Source organism: Protobothrops mucrosquamatus, unplaced genomic scaffold, assembly GCF_001527695.2.
Source record: "Protobothrops mucrosquamatus isolate PMUCROS unplaced genomic scaffold, P.Mucros_1.0 scaffold23, whole genome shotgun sequence".
Lineage (NCBI taxonomy): Eukaryota > Metazoa > Chordata > Lepidosauria > Squamata > Viperidae > Protobothrops > Protobothrops mucrosquamatus.
This window is the reverse complement of record NW_015386408.1, coordinates 2,499,772-2,522,153: the sequence shown is the minus strand read 5'-3', so window position 1 is coordinate 2,522,153 and position 22,382 is coordinate 2,499,772. Positions and strand designations below refer to the sequence as shown.

Sequence of the window (22,382 nt, the reverse complement as noted above, 5' to 3'; positions counted from 1 at the left end):
AGGAAAGAGAAAGTTAGAGGAAAGAGAAAGAGAGAAAGAGGAAAGAGAAAGAGAGAGAGGAAAGAGAAAGAGGGGGAGAGGAAAGAGAAAGAGAGAGAGGGGAGAGGAAAGGGAAAGGAAAGAGAGAGAGAGAAAAAGAGGAAAGAGAGGGAGAGGAAAGAGGCATAAAATAATTCATTTGCATTTAATTGTAATGGTTGAAAGAATGTTTGGAAAAATGTTCGGCCCTCCAGCACGTTCACTTCATCCAATCTGGCCCTCTTTGAAAAAAGTTTGGACACCCCTGCTTTAGGTAATAAAGAAGATCAGCATAGATAAATAGCCATCTTCACAATTTAGTGTATTTCAGAGGTTCTTGCTGGCTGAAAACTTCAGGAGCTGAAGAAAAACCCACAATGTTTTTATTTCTTGTCCTGACTAGTCACTTGGTAAGTATACTGCAGTTTCAAAAGAAGTATGCACAACTTCTAAAGCATGCTGTGTGTCTAAAATTACAAACTGTCAATTGTGCGTCTATTATACTTTGCCTTCTTTCCATTTTTAAGTGATTAGCTGAATTCATAATCTCTAATTTCAACCAACTATCGGGATTTTTTATTTTTTTTTGCTATTTCCTAGAGGACCTTTTTTGCTGGACTCTGCTCTTCCTTGTCGGCCTCAGCCTCATGACTGAATTTTCGTTTGGTGGACAAGCGCCTGCGTTTCAATGGAGAGGCAGGAGTTGTGCTTGTAGCGCCAGTTGCATCCTTCTCATGGATTTTCATATGTCTAAAGTCAGGTGAGAAAAGAGTGAGAAGACAAAAAAGATGTTCATTACAGGTTCTGAACTGGAAAGAAGTTCTAATTAAAGTTATACTTGCAAAGAAGCCAAGTTCTTGTTTAAGGAAACTCAATCCTAAGAATAAGAGTTGATTCTTTTTTAAAAAATATGATAGCTAATAAGCTTCTCAACATCAATTTAAGATATCAGAAGTATACAAAAGAGCACATTATCTGACAAGCCAAAGACAACAAAAGTACTTTGGAGCTAGAACTGAGACCATATTTTCCAACTAAGAGAACCAGTATCTTTAATCCTTCATGATCTGAAAGTGTTTTATTATGAGCCCTCATTTCAGAACACAGGATGTAGTCAGTGCAAAGCCCACAGCTGTTAACTGACTCACTAAAGCCTTTTTTCCCTGTTTTAACTTCCCCATTTTTTAACGACCGTGTCAAGTCATTTGTTCCAGAAACTGAGGTGCAAGAGAAGGAGAGACATTTGGCCACAGTGGTTGTTTGTATGTTGTCTCATACAGTTTGAGTTGATGAAAGCTTGTTCCATTATGGCTCCGTGGGGTGTCCAAAAACACCTTAGCATGCTAAAATGCTGGTTTCCATTGAGGCAAATGGAACTATTCATGCTAACAAGGGAGCAGAAGTCCAGGATATGTTTGGTAGAGTGCAATCAGCTCAGCAATACTGTAATGACTTTAAGCAAATCCAGATGCACCAAAGCAATACAGCGAGCTGTTTACTTTTCATGAAACCCATTCTGTGCAGCCATGGGCTGATTCTCCTAGGACATACTGGTACTGATTTAATAAACAGATAAATAAAACTGATAGAGCAAGCTCAGAATTCATAGGCAGTCTTAAGCTGAGAAATATTTGTGTATATAAACTTATAATCATTAGGAACATACAATGATAATGATAATAATAATAGTAACAGTAACAATAATAATAATGAAGTTGGAAGGGACCTTGAAGGTCATCTAGTCCAACCCCCTGCTCAGGCAAGAAACCCTATACCATTTCAGACAAATGGCTGTTCAGTCTCTTCTTAAAAACTTCCAGTGTTGGAACATTCACAGCTTCTGGAGGCAGGTTGTTCCACTGATTAATTGTTCTAACTGGCAGGGAATTTCTCCTTAATTCTAGGTTGCTTCTCTCTTTTGTTAGTTTCTATCCATTGCTTCTTGTCCTGCCTTCAGGTGCTTTGGAGAATAGCTTGACTCCCTCTTCTTTGTGGCAGCCCCTGAGATATTGGAACACTGCTCTCATGTCCCCCCTCGTCCTTCTCCTCGTTAAACTAGACATACCCAGTTCCAGCAACCGTTCATTATATGTTTTAGCCTCCATTCTCCTAAATCATCTTTTGTTGCTCTTCTCTGTACTCTTTCTAGAGTCTCAACATCTTTTTTACATCGTGGTGACCAAAACTGGATGCAGTATTCCAAGTGTGGCCTTACCAATTTCAGTTTAGAACTAAATAAACCAGGAAGGAGAAACCATCCATTTCAAAATGATGTCAGCAGGATTATCAATTTGTCATTTTTTTTGAAACTTATGCATAAATTAAATAAGGGAAACTCCTATTTCCAAATGTGTAGCTCCAGTTTCCCAGAATGAAAAGAGATTGAAGAAGGGACTTGAGAGAACGGACTAAGAAGTCGGAGGGTGGGACTCACTAGAGCAGGGGTAGTCAACCTTGGCTCTTTTATGACTCGTGGACTTCAACTCCCAGAATTACTGAGCCAGCACAGCTGGCTCAGGAATTCTGGGAGTTGAAGTCCACGAGTCATAAAAGAGCCAAGGTTGACTACCCCTGCACTAGAGGGAAAGAGGGGGAAATAACTTGGAGGGCATAACTGAGGTAAAGATATGGTTGAACTCTTCACCTGGACGCAACCTGATCATGTGAGATGAAAAAAAGAAATATGCAGAAAAGGCATTCAACCAAACTGACCAAGATTATATCAAAAGGGAACTAATCATCTCTGCTGCACTGAGAGTTTCACTGCTTCTTGGAGAGTTTCACCGAAAGTTGTTTTTTCCGACTTCATTAAGTCTTTACCTAGTTAACTGAATGCACAGTCTCCAACAATTAACTAAGTAACAGCAAAGAGAAAAATTCAGATGATAACGAGATGATATCATTTAATCCCATTAGGAGTACAGAAGAGAAGCCTATTCACAGAAGTATATTATTGAAATTTAAGAAAATTATCTATTTCCATATTTCAGATTTATTCTCTGCTTCTGCAAAGTATGAATTGTTGTTTTCCTTTCCTGTTTTTTTTACAAAAATATATAATATATCTACTGTAAATCAGTCACCCCTCCCCCACTCTTCCCCTGCTGCTGGCTTTGGATTTGTACTTACAATTTATTTATAATTTTGGCAAGGCAGGATATTTTTCTTCCTTTCAAATAAGTAAGGAAGAAATAAATTGACCAGCAATGCTAGAGTAAATTAAAATACAAACAGTATAAAACATGGCATTTTTTCTGTTCCTTCACTCTGTAGTACAGAAGTATGCTAGAATCTTAAATAATAAGTTTTTGGTGACTTCTACTTCTTCAGACTTTACCAGCAGCATACAAAACCCACAAACAACTGAAGTATTTTAGTTGCTGTTAGGACTGAAGTGGCCATGGTAATATACCTAAAAAGCCGCAATAATTAAGCAGTATGTTCCTGTATATGTCTTTAATCAGTGTAATCATTTTTATGTAATGACAAATGAAAATTAATATTTTCTGAACGAAGAAATTCAGGAAAAGGATTTAGAAAATATGGCTTAAATGAAATCAAGATGCATTCCGATACTAATAACTTTGTTAAGACCTTCTGATTAGTATTGCCGTGTTACCTCATACATTGCTGAAATATATTATGTGTGGACTCTACCACCCTGGGTATAGCACATTCTGAAGCCAGTCTAGTACCAACATTGTTTCATTTTGGTGCTGACTGAAAATATTAATTTTAATTCTAACTAGTCTTATTGACCTCAGATCAACTTTAAGTCACCATCAACTTACAGTATAGTGGACAATCATTTAAATATGAGCCAGCAGTGTGCTGCAGCTGCCAAAAAAGCCAACACAGTGCTAGGCTGCATTAACAGAGGGATAGAATCAAGATCACGTGAAGTATTAATACCACTTTACAATGCCTTGGGTAAGGCCACACTTGGAATACTGCATCCAGTTTTGGTCACCACGATGTAAAAAAGATGTTGAGACTCTAGAAAGAGTATAGAGAAGAGCAACAAAGATGATTAGGGGACTGGGGGCTAAAACATATAAGGAACGGTTGCTGGAACTGGTATGTCTAGTTTAACGAAGAGAAGGACGAGGGGGGACATGAGAGCAGTGTTCCAATATCTCAGGGGCTGCCACAAAGAAGAGGGAGTCAAGCTATTCTCCAAAGCGCCTGAAGGCAGGACAAGAAGCAACGGATGGAAACTAACCAAAGAGAGAAGCAACCTAGAATTAAGGAGAAACTTCCTGACAGTTAGAACAATTAACCAGTGGAACAACCTGCCTCTAGAAGCAGTGAATGCTCCAACACTGGAAGTTTTTAAGAAGAGACTGGACAGCCATTTGTCCGAAATGGTATAGGGTTTCCTGCCTGAGCAGGAGGTTGGACTAGATGACCTCCAAGGTCCCTTCCAACTTTATCATTATTATTATTATTATAGTTGTCTATTTAGACAATACTGTGGTGTTATTGTTTTCATCATAGTTTGTTTTTACATGGTTATTACTGTATTTCATTCCAGCATCTACTTAAATTGAATGTGTTGTAAATATTTAATATACAAATTAATTATTGTCCTGAGAAACAGAGACGATCCTGTTTATCTAAATTTGTATGCTCAGGCAGTGATAAATGATCATGGTTTATTAGGAAACCTAGCCTTATACTAATTTCAAATGCAAGAACTTGAACCTGAGTGCATAAAATCGGGTTATGTTTGGGGGTGAGGGCAAATGCCTTTGCCTTTTAAGTGGCATGTTGAAGGCAATTAAAAGAAACAAACATGGCATTTGATTTCATTGATTTAATGTAGAGTAAACTTCCAATATATTTAATAATAGTTCAGAGGGGCTCTTGGAATTTTACTCAAAGCTTTTTGTAGCTTTATGTAAGCCTGGAGTCTAAATTCATCCACCTGGTATAAGAACTACTTATTATCACAGGGAAGATGCTCTAAAATAAAAGAGTCATTTTTGTCAAGTATATTAGAAATACATAATAATACAAATAATTTATAGAAGCACATCTCAATTGCACTTCTATAAATTATGTGGTGAGAAAAATAAGGTTCTACATTTAGGCAAGAAAAACCAAATGCACAGGTATAGACTAGTTGGGACCTGGCTCAACAGTAGTAACTGCGAGAGGAATCTTAAGAGTTCTAGTGCAGGGCTTTTCAACCAGTGGTATGGGTACCACCTGCCAGGTGGTACGCGACCAGTGGTACCAATGTACCACTTTTCAACCAGTGGTACATTGGCACCTGCCAGGTGGTACGCGACCATCCTAGAAAAGTGGTAGTGGGGGAGGGGAATGAGCTGAACCGGTGGCAGCACTGCACAAGCCTGAGCAAGAGATGGCTGGAGCTGCAGGGCTGAGCGGAACCGCCAGGATCAGTGCCGCTTTCCAGCTGATCGGTGCTTCTTCGGGGCTGTCAGGGCTCAGTGGAAGCTGGAGCTCGGTGCTGATCCTGGTGCTTCTGCTGAGCCCTGAAGAAGCACCAATCAGCTGGAAAGCAGCACTGATCCTGACACTTCTGCTGAGCCCAGAAGAAGTGCCGATCAGCTGGAATGTTGCAGCATCTCCAGGGTCTTGTGATTTACATTCAGATGCTTGGCAACTGATTCATATTTATGATGGTCACAGCGTCCCAGGGTCATGTGAAGTGACCAAAACCTGCTGCAACCACCCAGCAGTTAGGGGGAATAAAAACCAAACACCGCCCCACCCCACCCTCTCTGCCAATCCTCAACAGAAATGCTCACAAACAATGAAAACCTCAGACAGGAGGAAGAGTGCTGGCGGGCGCTGTCTTCCTCGGTTATGGCTTGGGGGGCATTTTTTCAGTGCCATTGTAACTTTGAACAGTCACTAAGCGAACTGTTGTAAGTCGAGGACTACCTGTACTTTATCACTTTTTTCCTTTTTTTTTTTTTTTTTTGGTCATCAAGTTTTTGATACCTTGCTAGGCGACTGGTGGTACTCAGATGTTGCCATATCCTAAAAGTGGTACAATGGGTGAAAAGGTTGAAAAGGCCTGTTCTAGTGGACAATCACTTAAATATGAGCCAGCAGTGTGTTGTGGCTGCTCAAAAAGTCCGTGCAGTCCTACATGGAATCAAGATCACTTTATAATACCTTGGTAAGCCCTCACTTGGAATATTGCATCCAGTTTTGATTGCCACAATATAAAAAAGATGTTGACATCTGGAAAGAGTTCAGAGAAGATCAACAAGGACGATTAATAAGTAATAAGTAGAACTTTCTACAGTTCTAAATGGAGACAAACCTATTAAAAGTTTGATGGAAATACTGTATCAGGAAGTTCCCCCCCCCACCTCTTCCAGTAAATCTGAATAAGAACACTTGTTGCTTTGAAATAATTAATTCTTGTGGTAAAAGTAATTTTACTTGAAAGCCATCTTAAGAGTTTCATATAAACCAAAAGTGTGACCAGTTTGCAGGTTATTGTTCATGTGCGAGTTTATTTTCATATCTGTCAAACCATAAGAAAAGCGCTGCTGAATCAACCAAAGACGTATTTAACCCAGTATCCTGTTTCCACACTGGCCCACCAGAGGCCTATGATGTCTAACAGCAGGACATAAATACAATAGTATTCTCCCAAGGGGAGTCTGCAGCAATTATGCTGAAAACCATATTGTCTCAAAGGTCAGGAGTAATATAGCTATTATGACTAGCAGCCATTGATAAATTTATCCTCGATGAATCTTTCACTGAATCATTCTTTTTACTTCTGTACATGTATTTTAATGCTAAAAATTTAGTGCACTTATTTATGATGAGGTAAAATAGTTGCTGCTCTCAACTGCTCCGTTGGACCATCTTCAAACCAGCTCCTTATGTGGGAAAGAAGAGAAAAATAATCTTTAGCTCGCTCCCCCCCCCCCCCAAGTTCCCTTTGCTGCTCGGTTCTGTTCTGACCATAACTGCTAAAAACAGCACTATTTCTTGCCATTTTAAAACTGTGTTAATAATGTCACTGTTAAAAATAAAAGGAAACCCTCTCCCCGCCCAATTGTATATGGTTGTACCCACTTTGCAGTCCCAAACCTTCAAAAGAAGGGAAAATTGTTCACCTATGTCTGATTGCTTTTGTAACAGAGTATTAAATCACACCCAAATCCTTCTGATTTTCTAGCAAAACAGTAAGTTCTTGACTTACAACCATTCGTTTAGTGACCGTTCAAAGTTACAAAGGCACTAGAAAAAGAGACTTATGTCTGTTTTTCACAGTTATGGCCACTGCAGCATCCCCATGGTCACATGATCAAAATTTGGAAATTTGGCAACTGATTCATATTTATGACGGTTACAGTATCCCAGGATCATGTGCTCACCTTTTGCAATCTTCTGACAGGCAAAGTCAATGGGGAAGTCAGATTCATTTAACAACTGCAGTGATTCACTTAACTGTGGCAAAAAAGCCATAAAATGAAGCAAAACTCGTTTAACAACTGTCTCACTTTGCAACAGAAATTTTAGGCTCAATTGTGGCCGTACGTCAAGGACTACCTGTCAAAAGTCATATTCATGGAAATTTTGTTTCTTAGAACATAAAAAAAAACCTGAAGAGTATATAAGCAAGTGGCAAGAACTTTTTACAGTATGACTCTAGAACAGGGGTAGTCAACCTTGGCTCTTTTATGACTCGTGGACTTCAACTCCCAGAATTCTGGGAATTGAAGTCCACGAGTCATAAAAGAGCCAAGGTTGACTACCTCTGCTCTAGAAAGCCAAAATGTGTGGCAAGTACCTCATGAGTCTCAGTGCTCAGATTTAGGGGTGGAGCGGTGTTTTACACAGTCAAACCTACTAGATCTTCTGATTCATCCTTTTAGCAAACAAGGCATTTTCCAACATCTTTACCGCATTTTACCACACCCTACAATGAAAAATCATCCTAATCATCTTCCTTCAGGGCTTCCAGGTAAGAGGAGAACCCTGGTGATTACACAATGGGAAAATCTTAACAAGACTACACACACACACACACACACACACACACAGACATACACATATATTTAAAATATTATTTCCTGAAATAGACTCTGGTCCTTGAATTTTGGGTTTAGGAAAATGAGCTAAGTATTCTTGTTTCAGCTCATAATTAATGGGAGTTGGAAATAAAACAAATATTCCCAAATTAGAAAGAAAATGACTTAAGTGAGAATACTGGAACAGCCTAAGCACACACCACCATCCCTAAGGTGCTGCTAACTAAAAGCTGTTGGTTAAAATAATAATACCCCAAAAAAAGTAACCAGATTTTTTAAATTTTGATTACAAATGCTAAACGTCTTTGGAGCTAATTTACGCATCAGTTCAGGAGAGAACTGATAGAATCAAACATCCTTCTATCTCTGCTGGCCATTAACAGGAAGGAGTCTATCCTTTTTGCAGCTACCACAGAGCAGTCTTTCTAACCTTGGTGATTCCAGATGTGTAGCCTTCAATTCCCAGAATTCCTCAGCCAGCATAATTATAGCAGAGAATTTTAGGAATTGATCTAGAGCAGGGGTGGGGGCCCTTTTATGACTTGTGGATGTCAACTCCCAGAATTCCTGAGCCAGCCAGTTGAAGTCCACAAGTTATAAAGGGGCCGTCGTTTCCCACCTCTCCCCTGGTCTAGAGCCTGGAGGGCATTGAGGAAGACTCGGGCATAGAGTTTGGATAATCCTATAGGGCAGGGGTAGTCAACCTTGGCTCTTTTATGACTCGTGGACTTCAACTCCCAGAATTCCTGAGCCAGCCATGCTGGCTCAGGAATTCTGGGAGTTGAAGTCCACGAGTCATAAAAGAGCCAAGGTTGACTACCCCTGCTATAGGGGAAGCTGAAAGGTCACCTCTTCCCCGTCCCCCCTCCCCATGTTACGAGAGGCAAGCACTAACTGAACTTGACACATCGATCTGCAATGTATACAGAAAATTCCCTTGTTCCCAAGATTTATGGGAAATCCTAATATTCACTGAGTCAAAACTGCAATGCTGAAGCATAAAAAACAGAAGAGTGCATAGATCTGGGGAAATTGCAGGACACATTTTTTTAAAAAATTGCAAGCAGAGGAAAAGAACCAACGCATATCGACCTACACATGATAAACAGGGAAAAGGAGTACAGAATTGACCCTAAGCAAAGCTGTATTTAAGGCCCTCTCTCAAATGGAGATAATTTACAATGGAGACTTCCATTGGTCTCAATGGTCTAGACTCTAGAAAGAAAAGTCCAGATCACATGGGGTCAATATCAGTAAAGTCTCTACCTTGAAGGGCTTCAAACAGCACTAGAGAGAGGCATACACACCCCCAACTCTTCCCCATCCACATTTTGTTCAATGGAAAGACTAAAACTAAATTTTCCCCCTCCAACAAGCATTTTTTACATATTTTTTTCAGCCCCAGAAAGGGAGTGGAAATTATGTGATGACATCAACTGAAGAGGACAAGACCCATTTGGGTAGGCAGGATTAAGTTTAACGAGTCTTCCGTCAATCTACCATAGCTATTTAGAGTTTAACTCAACAACAAAAAAAGTTTTTTTAAAAAATCATGCCACTAAAAATAGTCACATATTTTGCTGATCACGGAGTCTGCAGGACTTGAAGAATTCTGGTATTTTCTGATATTTCAGCAGTTTTTTGTTTGTTTGTTTTTACAAATCTGGTTTTCAGCTCACACTGTCTTTAGACAGTTATTTCCAAATTTTATCAAGCATTCCGTATCTGTTTCTTTTACGTCTGGTATTCTTTTTCTTAAAGGTTACACATTCTTGTAAAATAATTTACCAATCCTTGCAGTGCACAAGTATACCTACTTTTGAGTTCACAAAATCGAATCCCCTGTTCTTTTAAAAACCAAGTGCCATTTTTCAATCAACTGTGTTAAGAAGAATGGGTAACACAGTAAATGCACAATTCTCCTGAAGAAACTGTCAGCCAGCCCTGCCCTTATGCAGGATGTTCTATTTTTCTCATTGCTTCCCAATCAGCTAGCATTCCCTGGCACCAAGAACAGCTTTCCTTACTAGTCTGCTTTAGACCTCTTTCCCCTTTCCAGATTTCACTCTTTTTTCTTTTGTTCTTCCACTTATTTTAACCTGATGCAGCTTCTCTGTTAATTATCACCTTACGCGAACAGCTGCAATGAAAGAATCCTTATAAATTTATAAAGACTCTTGTAGTTAAAAGATTTTATTGGTGGTAACGGAGGGAAAAAAACTGGCCAGCAAGTCTACAGGTAGAAAGCAATTTTTACGACTAGGCTTGTCAAGGAAGTACAAAATTTGACAAAAGAAGGATGGAAAATCCAGTTGGCACATTCGTTTTGGTGCTGTTTCACTTGGACACCAGATGAAGGATCAACTCCAATATCCCCCCACCAGCACCATATCCAACCGGTTCTGCTTTGGCATGCCAGAATGAGCAAATATCAGAATGTACCTTTCTTGTCAGTTCTCTTTTAAACAAGACCAAGAAACTGTCACCATTTTTTTAAAAAAAAAAACAATGAAAAGAAAGAAATATAGCATATGGAGTTGGAACTAAACTGTCAATCGTTCTCTCACTGCATGCACTTGCCTCCACACTCTAGCCCATATGTTGGGCAGCTGGTTCCCATGTTCACAGGAGACAAAATAAAGTCAGTGTTGTGCCCAACACCCTCTGTAAGCATTTAATGATAACTGCGCAGGAAGTGGCGAGGTGGTCAGCAAGAGCTGAGGATCTTTGGCATGCTTTGAATTGCTCACTTGTTGCTTACAGAAACATTCTGCCTTGACGCTGCATCTGTTTAATGTGATTTGCTTATTAGCATGATATGTGGACAGGAATGAAGAAATAATGAGCAGATTGTTCCACTGCAGGACATCAGAGTTTCAAAGCATGGTTTCTTGTTGGCTAACTGATTGCAAACTGTCTTTTCCTGTGTGGTAAGAACCAGAATATCTGGTCTGTTTGCAGTTTTCTCACTTATTCCTGGTCGATTTTTGTGCCTCTTTCAAGCCTTTAACCAATTCACATAAATGCAAGACAAAAGTACCTTAAAATCGTTACACTCTATAGTCATATGATTCAATCTTTTAGCCAATGGGCATTATTGAGAGCAATTATTCACCACCCAATCCTCTTCAGAAGTGCTGGACTATCATTCCTAACCATAAACTGAGACTTGTTACTGATGTAATCTAACATGTCTAAAATATTTGATGCCATAAGCAAGCTGTAGCAAGCATCTTTTTCTTCCCCAGACTGTCATTCCTACGATGATAATAAGCAATAGGCACTGGTAATGCAGATGGCATCCATTCCCCACCTGTCCACGCCATTATGAAAAATAGGAAAAGTATTAGAGAAGGAATAATGTAATGACACAGACAGAAAGATGAAATAGCTGTGTGTAATATGTCCCTTGCAAATGATCCATTGACATTCCATATTCTTCATCTACTCAGGGATGAATTTGAAGACAAAGGGAGTATAATCTACTGTAATTAGGAATATCAAATTTATGAATCAAAGCATGCTGACTTGGGGCAATGTTCTTTTAAGTTTAAGCACATGCAAATCAGCACATTTTTACCAAACAGGCCTGCACCTAGTGTTTAAAGCTGGATTTTAAAAAAGTGGTGGAGAAATGCAAATCACAAAAATTATGCTTATGCTATATGAATAAAGTATTGAAAAGGAAAAAGGACAAAATACAAGGCTCTCTAGCACAGCACTACAATCTAAGAAATTTTAACTTTGCCAAAAATTGGGATAAACTTAATAAAGGAAGTGCCAAAGTAATCATAAACCAGTGATCGCGAACCTTTTAGAGACCGAGTGCCCCAAAACCGGCCCGCCCCTGCTCCGCCTGCCCGCTCCCGCCCTGCTCCGCCCACTCTCAGGGCCATCCACGGCACACTGCAGATCGCCCAGGTGGCCCTGCAGCGCCATGGTGGCCACGCCCTCCACCCACATCCCGCAGCATCATCTGCTGCCCAGCTGCCATGTGCTTGGCTGTGCAGCTCCGCACGGGCCGCATCTGAGGGTGACTCTTCTCCGGGGGGGGCTGCTGGTGAGGAGAGGGGTATGGGGGAGGAGGGACTGGGGCAACAGCGTGCATGCCCACAGAGAGGGCTCCGAGTGCCACAGGTTCGCCACCACTGTCATAAACCATACTTGGCATGCTTGTATATTTCACACTAAATATAGTTTTGGTGGTAATGTAGGATCAGTGAAGTGTAATACTAAAGGTATTACATTATAGAATATCCAGGATATTCAAATCCCAATCTGGTGACCCCTATCAGGTTGGCCAGCCCCTCTCTGACCCCACGAACATACATACACATCACTAAGGAAGGGCTGATATAAAGTATATAAAAACAATCAAAATAGTAAATAAATTGGAGCATCAGTTGTAAATATGTTCAGAGTACTGATGGTAACTGGTGAACAATATATAACTGATAAACAATATAACCTTTTTTTTAAAGTTTTTCTTTAAATGAGATCAAATGAAAAGCCATGATGAGAATGAGTTTCTGAGAGGGAAAAATGAACACACACCCGCCCCAAAAAACTTGTCAAGCAAAACATGCTACCCTTAGAATAGGAATTTAAACTAGCCGGATTTGGTTGTCTATTTAAAAAGGATCAGAGGATATTTGTGCATCTTTACAAGTGTGCTCAGCTTCTCATCTGAAATCAGCACCAGACCTGCAAGCTTATCTCTACAACCCTGAAAACTGTAAACTGACATTCTTAGGATTCTGATGAGAAGGGTCGAAAGGAACACAAACTGCCTTGCGGCTATTCACATGCTCTGTGCTTAGTTTAGTGCACCCATTCAAACGGATGTAAAATCGCTTCATTTTTATTTCATGTCTGGCTTTTCCATTTCTGCCTTCTCTGAAGCCACTTTAGCTGATGCTAATTACTCACTTGCAAATAATGATGCCATTACTCACTTGCAAATAATCAATATTCAGATGTAAGATCAAAATCCTTGGAAGATGCGGGCCAGAATGGAGCAATTTTGGGAAAAAAAATAGCAGTTTACACAACTGAAACTGTTAAAGGTGCAAGTAAAAGCTCGTGCTGAAATAACAAAAGGCCGGTTCGTGCATGCTGAGATCTCTCATGTGGTAATACCACTCCCTAGTGCATATGGTTTTCTATGTGCAAACAGATTTTCCCTATCTCTCAGATCAAATATGAAACACAAGGTTCTGAGGAAATTCCTGTTATCTGGTCAGATGATTTTCTCAGTATTTCAAGAAGTTAAAAGATTCAAGTAACCAACAAGTGAAAGATATCAGACATCAAATGTAGGAATCTTTGAAAGGAAGTTGTAAGTCCAGGAATTTCTCTATACAGGTGGTCCTCGACTTACGACCACAATTGAGCCCAAAATGTATGTTGTTAAGAGACATTTGTTAAGTGAGTTTTGCCCCATTTTACGACCTTTCCTGCCACAGGTGTCAAGGGAGTCATTGCAGTTGTTAAATTAGTAACACGGTGGTTCAGTGAATCTGGCTTCCTCATTAAGTTTGTCCGTCAGAAGGTTGCACAAAGGAGAATCACGTGATCCCCAGATCCTGCAACCGTCATAAATATGAGTCCGTTGCCAAACATCTGAATTTTGATCACATGACCATGGAGATGGCCGTGTGCCATAAGTGTGAAAAAAACGGTCTTAAGTCACTTTTTAAAATGCATTTGTAACTTTGGACAGTCACTAAGTGAACTGCTGTAAGTTGAGGACTACCTGTACAAAACTGAGAAAGAAGCCTATAAGCAAAATCTTCTCCAAGGATAAAACTATTTGCATCCAATATAATGATGGCTCGCATAAGGCTATCATCATCATCATCATCATCATCATCATCATCATCATCATCCATCTGCTTGTACCCATTCTGGGAAAAGAATAGCTGCCAAAATTCTTAATATTGGCAGCAGCATTCCTTCAGCTCTCTAATACCTTCCCTACTTTCAAATTTCTCGCTAGTAAATTACACTGCATGTTTTGACCTAGGAGGAAGATCTAGAACAGTGATGGCGAACCTTTTAGAGACTGAGTGCCCAAAAACCACCCTGCCCCCATCTTGTCCCTGCTCCGCCCCCCGTCCACCCGCAGGGCCACCCACCACAGATCGCCCAGTCGGCCCAGCAGCGCCATGGCAGCCATGCCTTCCACCTGTGCTCTGCAGCATCAATTGTGCGCAATGGGGTGAGAGGGTGGAGTCTTTGCCCAGCTGCCATGTCCTTGGTTGTGCTACTCTGTGTGGGCCGCGCTCAGGGGTAACTCTCCTCTGGGGGGACTGCTGATGAGGGGGCCACGGGGGGAGGTGGGGCTGGGGCAACAGCGTTCGTGCCCACAGAGAGGGCTCTGAGTGTCATGCCATAGGTTCGCCACCACTGATCTAGAAGAAATGGTTGAACTTCACATGAGCACAGTTCATAGCGGAATAAAATCTCTGCTATTCACCAAGGCAGCCAATTTTTTTTTTCAGGCTATTATAATTAGAGAAGGCACATCTTGTTTTCAGGCTTCTTCAGTAACCTGGGGAAAGACCAGCTGCTTTCATAAATAGAGAGGTGCTGTGTTTATAGAAAGGTCAGACCACTACTTCCAAATCATTTTCAAAGTGTGCACAGCCCTACTTCGCAGATTTTCCTCCAATTCCAGCACAGCCAAGCCATGATCAAATTAAAAGATTTCATGATGATCAAATAAAACTTCCGTAAAAAATACCAAAGCAAGCAGGAACGAGATAGAATAATTAATATTGTCTGTTACAGACAAGGCAAGATCCTTCACTTCTGGGCCTACTCCTCCCTATGAAGCCTGAAACAAATCTCTAAAACTAAGTACTCCAAAGCAAAGAGACCATTCGTTTTAATAAGACGTAAGAAAAAAAAAAAGGGATAGTCAAGCAATATGAAAAGAGATAAATAGCTGTGCATCAGCCAACCTACAGTGTGATAAGAATTACATGTGAAACATACGGTAACCCCTATTAAATGCTAATTTGTTCAAGCTCAGTTCTGTAGAATTGATGCAATAAGCAAAATTAAATTCTTGGAAGCAGGATGGCAACGCTGAGTAATTCAACAGAAAGCCAAGAGCAGAACGCACAAGGAAATTCCTCTGTGGAAGTCCCACTGAAATGAATGGGAGCAACCCAAGAACATATTTTAATTCTTGGGTTATTCCCACTCGCTGCAATGCAGCGACCTACAGAAAAAACTTCACAGTAGGCTGTGACCCTAATTATATTATGTTCAACATTAAGATAGAAAGCCAGTTGAAAAAGACAAGCAAGATTGTGTATCTCCTGTATATCTACTGTTAACAATACCATCTTCATAACATACATTGTATGTAAAGAAGGACTAAGGCTTATTTCTTTGAAAGAAATCTACAACCTAAAGGAAAACAAACTGGTTCAATATTGCCGCACTTTATTAAAATGCAGGTTAGAATCCTGCATCTACAACCTCACTCATACCATTTTAGATTGGCAGAGTCTTTGCAAATGGACCTGGTAAGCCACCGACCGCAAACCAGGACACAAATGGTGCTTGAAGACCTGCAATGAGAAAGAATTCCTGCTAGTCAAGAGAAGGAACCTGAGATGATCCAGTTTCCTTCCCCACTGCAAAACTTAAGTGATTTTTGAAAAGCATTTTTTCTAAGTAAAACCCAATGCAATAAAGCAATATCTTTTATCCACCGTTGATGTAGTTTTGTTAGATGCATGCAGTGTTGTACATTTTACCCTGGCCAAGAGGCAGTAATCCCCAGAAGGACCTCACTCTGCTACTTGCAGAATTAACAGACTTTCATGCCTTCTGGCAAGGCCTCTGGGACAATTTAATGTAGTATCATGATGGAAAGATACCCCACTGCATATCAAAGCAAGATAACCTATAGCACAGTGGTCCCCAAACTTTGTGGGTTGACAGCTGGAAGAGGGGAACTGGGCTGCTCAAGCGGCAGATTGGCACGCGCACACATATGCGCGCAGCTCAACTTGGGCAAATTAAGCTGCATGCTCGCGTGCATGCACACCATCCCGCCACTCAAGCAAGTTGATCTGCCCACACGTTTGTGCCAACCCGCCATTCGCACAGCCTGGTTCTGAACAGGCTACGGCCCGGTAGTGGGCTGCGGTCCGGGAGTTGGGGACCCCTGCTATGGCAAACAATAAAGCACCTAATCTAATCCCGAATATAAAATAATATTAAATGATGCACACTCTCTTGTTCTGAGGGTTTGGGAATCCAGTGCAGCGTCTCATCAGCCCTTCATTTGCAGTCTAGCAAAGCATGCAGTCATTCTGTGGTGATGGAGGTGAAAACTAACAATACTTTGTGGATTTGATTTTATTTTATTTGTTGCTTGGTGGCTTCCAAATGATGAAAACAATCTGCTTTATTGATTTGACATACAAAAGCCACCTTAATCATCTATAAGCATGGGAAAATGTAATCTTCCATAAAAACAGAATACGCATGCTCAAGGGGCTACAGGAAAGCTTTTCTATTAGCACTGCTTTATCTTTGGGATAAAACTAGAAACAACCCCACATTTTTTTAATCTCACATTTTAATTTTTTTTTAGCTGAATGCTATAGACCAAAGACATATCAAGGTCAGTGGAGGCTATATAGTAATTGAGAGGAAAAACACGGCCAACTCCACCTCTTTGTATCTACCATGAAAAGCTGGCTATTCCCTAGGCAGTTCCCATAATTCCTCAGCTAACTGGAGTTAAAGTCCACCCATTTTAAAGTTGCAAAGGTTGAGAAACATTTAGGGATGGGGCAAGATGCTGATGGAACTTTGGCAAGGATGCTGGGTGCTTGATATGTTATTGAGGAAACATTTTAAGGACTCTTAACTTGGTTTTTCTTTAATGGGCTATAAAAATCTGATTTTGTTTATCTTTGCTACTCATACTGCCTTTGGTCAATGGACCATTTATAGTTAATAAATGAATAAAGGTATATAAGTAGCTGAGTTTGATAACTGACCTACAGATCAGAGATCAAATATGACATAAATAAAGCGCATCCAGCTAGATATTGATTAAACAAATTTATATAACTGCCCCATGTCACACCTAAGTGACTCAGGGCAGCTTACAACATTTAAAACTCTACCACATAAAAATAGCCAATGACAAAATCACATTTTTAGGATTTTTGAAAAAGCAACAAGGAGGGGGCCAATTGTACCTCTGGGGAAATGAGGTTCTATAGCAGTGGTGGCGAACCTATGGCACGGGTGCCAGAGGCGGCACTCAGAGCCCTTTCTGTGGGCACACGTGCCATCGCCCCAGTCCTAGGCCTTCAGCTGGGTTTTATAAAACATTTTCACTTTAGGTCTCCGCTGCTGTGTGCAAAAAAAAAAAAAAAAGGTTCAATCAATCAGTCAATTTCAACTTCTTGCAGGAAAAAAAATTCTTGCAAAGTTGGAATTGATTGATTGAACTTTTTAGTCCCACCCAGTCTGCCATTACCACCACAGCCACACCCAGCCAATGGGCCACACCCACCCGGCACCCGACGATGCATAAGTGGATTTGGGGTTGCAGTTTGGGCACTCGGTCTCTAAAAGGTTCGCCATCACTGTTCTATAGAAAAGGAGCAACCAGTGAGAAGGACTTATCTCGCAATGACCAATTTCTACTATTAAATATATCCCCTCCCCACCAGCAGCACCACTAGCGTATAAGGCATCCCTTGTATATAAATGTCTTTAACATACAGTTAGTTCTCGATTTACCACCTTTTGCTTAGTGACTGTTCAAACCTGCAAGGCCCTGAAAACAATGACTTATGACTGATTTTCGTACTTATGACTGTTGTAGCATCTCCATGGTCACACGATCATAATTCAGATACTTGGCAATCAATATGTATTTACGATGTCCTGGGGTCATAGGATCACCATTGGTAACCTTCCCAGCTGGCTTCCGACAAGCAAAGTGAATGGGGGAAGCCAAATTTGCTTAATGACTGCCTGATTCAGTTAACTGCAGTGATTCGCTTAACAACTGTGACAAAAAGACGTTGTAAAATGGGGCAAAACTCCATTGGGAAATTTGGGACTCGACCGTGGTCGTAATTTGAGGATTACCTATATTCCATCATGAAACCAATTTTGTTTACCTTGCAACTACTGCTTGCCTTGTGGTGCCTATTTTTTTTCCCCAGCGCGTTGTACAGCCCTTTTCTTCTCCCAGCACACACTAAAGCTCTGTCTCCAATCAAATGGTATTTGTATTAATCTGAACAGTATGGTCACACTTTGCAACGTAGGGTGATTTTTAAAATGTTGAGGAGATTTAAGTGCCTTAAATAAGAAAAGGTCACTCGTTCATCCCAGCCGAAACTCAGAAGAATTCTTCTGAACTGGAAAGAAGAATTCTGAGAATTAGATTGGAAGATTTCTTGCTTCATTTGTTTCAAACAGAACGGCTTATTCTTTTACCTATCAAAAAGAAAATACGCATCACAACTGTAAACTTTCTGCTGCTCCCTAACAATAGGGAAATTAATGAAGACGTGAACCAGAAGCATCTAATTTTGTATTGTTGAAAAACTGCAGGCACGGGGATCAGATTGAAAAGTACTCTGAACTAGGGCACACAGATAACCAATGAATAGGCAGTCCTCGGGCTACGACAGCAATTGGGACTGGGGTTACCATCGCTAAGTGATGTACTGTAAAGTGTGCTGTCATGTGACTGCATTGCTTAGCAACGGCAATCCCTGCAGTCCCAGTTGCCATTGTAATCCCAGGATGTACAGGTCATTAAGCAGGAAGAGGGGAGAGACAAGATTGCTGTGAGGGAGGAGAGTGAAGGGGTGAAGGGGAGGTTTGGAGTGGGCAAACACAGGACTGAAGAGGCTGGTGTGAACTGAAGAAAGGCCCGGGAGGGCTGAAGGAGTGCTGCGGGCTGGAAAAAAAAAGTGGGGAATGACTTGTGACCTTCCTTGGTGGCTTCCCCATCGATTTTCCTTGTTGGAAGCCAGCAGGGAAGATCCCAGATAGCTCCCCGCAATGTTATAATACTGAGCCAGGCTCTCAAGCACCCAGTCTGTGATCACGTAACTGCAGGGGTGCTGCAATGGCCAAAACCTGGGTGGACTGGTCATTCGGTCCATATTTTCAGCATCACTGTGTAGAACAGATGGGCATAAACTGAGGATTATCTATAATCCTAACATGTAGTCAGTCCTTGCCACTCTTAGCAGCTGAAATGCAAAAAATTAACACCATCTCTGGTTACTTCCTGAGAAAAAGGAAGTACAGGTAGTCGTTGACCTACGACTACAATTGACCCCAAACTTTATGTTGCTAAGTGAGACAGTTACGTGAGTTTTGCCCCATTTTACAACCTTTCCTGTCACAATTGTTGAGTGAATCATGCCGTTGTTAAGTTAGTAACATGGTTGTTAAGTGAATCCGGCTTCCCCATTGTCTTTGCTTGTCAGAAGATCGCAAAATTTGATGATGTGACTCTGGGACAGTACAACCCTCATAAATACGAGTCAGCTGCCAAGCGCCTGAATTCTGATCATGTGAACTTGGGAGATGCTGCAAAGGTTGTAAATGTAAAAAACGGTCGTAAGTCACTTTTTTCACTGCCATTGTAACTTTGAACCGTCACTAAATGAACTGTTGTAAGTCGAGGACTATGTGTATTGTCAGAAAAAGTATCTTCAATCTGTAAACCAGAGGGGGTCCAACCCTGGCAACTTTAAAACTTGTGGACTTCCAATTCCCAGAATTCCCCAGCCAGCCATCTTGTGGAGTTGAAGTCCACAAGCCTTAAACTGGCCAATCTGATCCCTATGCATATTTTTTTTTTTAACTTTCCTGCTGTAAATCAATCAGTTCCAAGCTGGAACTGAAACTGGAGGAAAAAGATACTCTGAAAAGTGCATGTGAAGATGCTATAAAATGCCACTTAGGAAATGTAATTTCAAGATGTTTCCTTAAAAGTGCACCAAGACAAACAGACTCTTCCAGATATAATTCAACTGTGGTAAGAACATCTTGAAAAGGCCCCACCTTTGCTTGACACGGTTTTTCTCAGGGGAGTGAGAGACCTTCTGCCATTCGTTTTTGACTAAGGAAGAAAATGCATCCTGGATAAAAAAGCTAACTTTTGCCAATGGACATCGTCTGTAAATTTGCATTCTGAACCTGATGGATCCTGTATGGAACAAGCCCTCCAAGGCTTAACAGAAGGGGGGGGGGGGAGTTCAACCTACATCTCAGTAAATTAGAAAAGTGAAAGAACCCCAGTAAATACTCAATCAGGCTAGGAAATCAAAAGGGTAACTGCATTCTCATCTTTAAGCCACCTCTTTTATTTAGCAGGTATCTAAGAGATGGTCACACAGAGATGGGAAAAGCAATATGGGAAACGGTTTTTAACCTACATACTACTCACAATCCACCTTTTCCTAAACAGGAATCATTGCCTTGCAGAAAATTGCATAATTCCTCCCATACGATCAAGAAATGCATAGTGCAATGGACACCTAAGTTCCAACATGAATGGCCTGCTATGTCAAGCAAGTTGCCAAGCACTTCAAGAACCTGTTTGGCCAGGCTTGCTTCAGGGATCAAATATAAATATTTTGAGTTACGTGAATCTGCCGCCCTGCAAAGGAGAAGCATGCTCAAGTGTTGCCAACATAAATTTCATACATGCTGTCTCTTGAGCTACCCTGCTTGTTACTCGTCAACAGCACTGCCTCCCTTGAATCTCTTAAGCCTTCAGTTCATTTCAACAGAGCTAAAACAAGAAGTAGGAGGACATTCACTGAAATGCTTTGTCAAGCTAGAATTTGTTAGATGTAATCAGAGAGCAAGTATTATTTTGCAGGTTTTTAATCTCCCTTTGCTAAGGTGAGCTACAGCAAATCAGTTAAGCGCCCTTCAAACGATTAAAAGAAAAAGAATTAAAGACTAGCAAATAAAGAAGTTTTTAAGCATCTCAAATGAGGGGAAATTAACTGCCAAGGACGATTAGAGAGAAGAGATAGATGGACTGCCTTTAAGAGGATATTCCAGAGCAGTGGTTCTCAACCTGTGGGTCGGGACCTCATTTGGGGTCGATCGACCATTTCATGGGGGTCGCCAAGCAAGGCTGTCCGCCATTTTTTTTGTCCGCCATTTTTTTTGTCTGCCATTTTTCCCCCTTTTCCGGCGGGTGCCTTACCTCCCTTGGGCTGGGCCCGCTGGTGGTCGGCCTGCTCTGTCTCTGCCGCTTGCCAGCTACGCCTCGGCCAGCGTAGGGGGCGGAACCACGCATGCGCGGCGCTCCCGGGCAGGGAAAGTCCTTGACTTACAACCGGTTGGGTAGTCCTCGACTTACGACTGGTTTAGTCCTTGACTTATGACCGGTTTAGTCCTCGACTTACGACCAGTTTAGTCCTCGACTTACAACCAGTTTAGTCCTTGACTTACGACCGGTTGGGGTTGCGGCATTAAAAAGGTTGAGAACCACTGTTCCAGAGGATTGTGCAGCCAATCTGAAAAAAGATCCTATCCCTGGCATTCATCAATCTAACTGTTGTCACAACCCAGCTAAAGAATAGAGTTTAGGATGCTTATTTTAAGGCAAAGGCAAATATATGGAGGTGTATCGCTTCTACTGAGAACTTGGTTCAAAATCATTTAGGGCTTTAAACTAGTATGTTAAATTGGAATAGCTGCAGCACTGCCATTTGTTTTCTGAATGAGTACACAATACCCAAAGGGTGACCTAAGGCAGCTTTAGAAAAGACTAAACAAATTTGTCAACAATAGTTATTAGTCTTGTGAAGCTGAACAGAATGTCCTTGCGAAGAGCAGTACAACTCTGATTATCAGGTAACTGGACAAACAGAAGATACTTCTGCCTTACTTGGCTGACCATCACTGGAGGGGGGAAAAAGCTGAATTTGATAGAGTCTTAGTCTGATTCAAAAGTGCCTGCTTATGCTTTCTTAGCAGAAAAATGTTAGGTTTTCTACCTTGGGAAATATATGTATCTCGTAGTTTCTAGGCACTATGTATGTACAGTCACATTTGAAAACATGTCAGCAAAGTATGGAAAAAGGAAATACCGGTGTCTGTACATATACACAAAGTTTTGCATATTCCTTCACCAAACCATGTTCCACTACAGCAGTATTTTTTTAAATTTGGCAACTCTTAAGATGTGTGGACTTCAACTCCCAGAATTCTCCAGCCAGGAGTCCCACATCTTCAACTTTGAAAAACACTGCTCTAGAGCAGCGGTTCTCAACCTATGGGTCGCGACCCCATTTGGGC

The 22,382-nt window shown here is 41.0% G+C and overlaps 1 protein-coding gene across 1 annotated transcript in view; it reads right to left on the bottom strand.

The window, feature by feature from the left end:
* Positions 1-22,382, bottom strand: part of RREB1 (ras responsive element binding protein 1) — a 75,572-nt gene that overhangs the window by 35,808 nt on the left and 17,382 nt on the right. Inside the window, exon 4 of the mRNA XM_015810844.1 lies at positions 624-768. Within this exon, the coding sequence (XP_015666330.1) occupies positions 624-768 (145 nt within the window). The remainder of the gene's footprint in view (positions 1-623; positions 769-22,382) is intronic.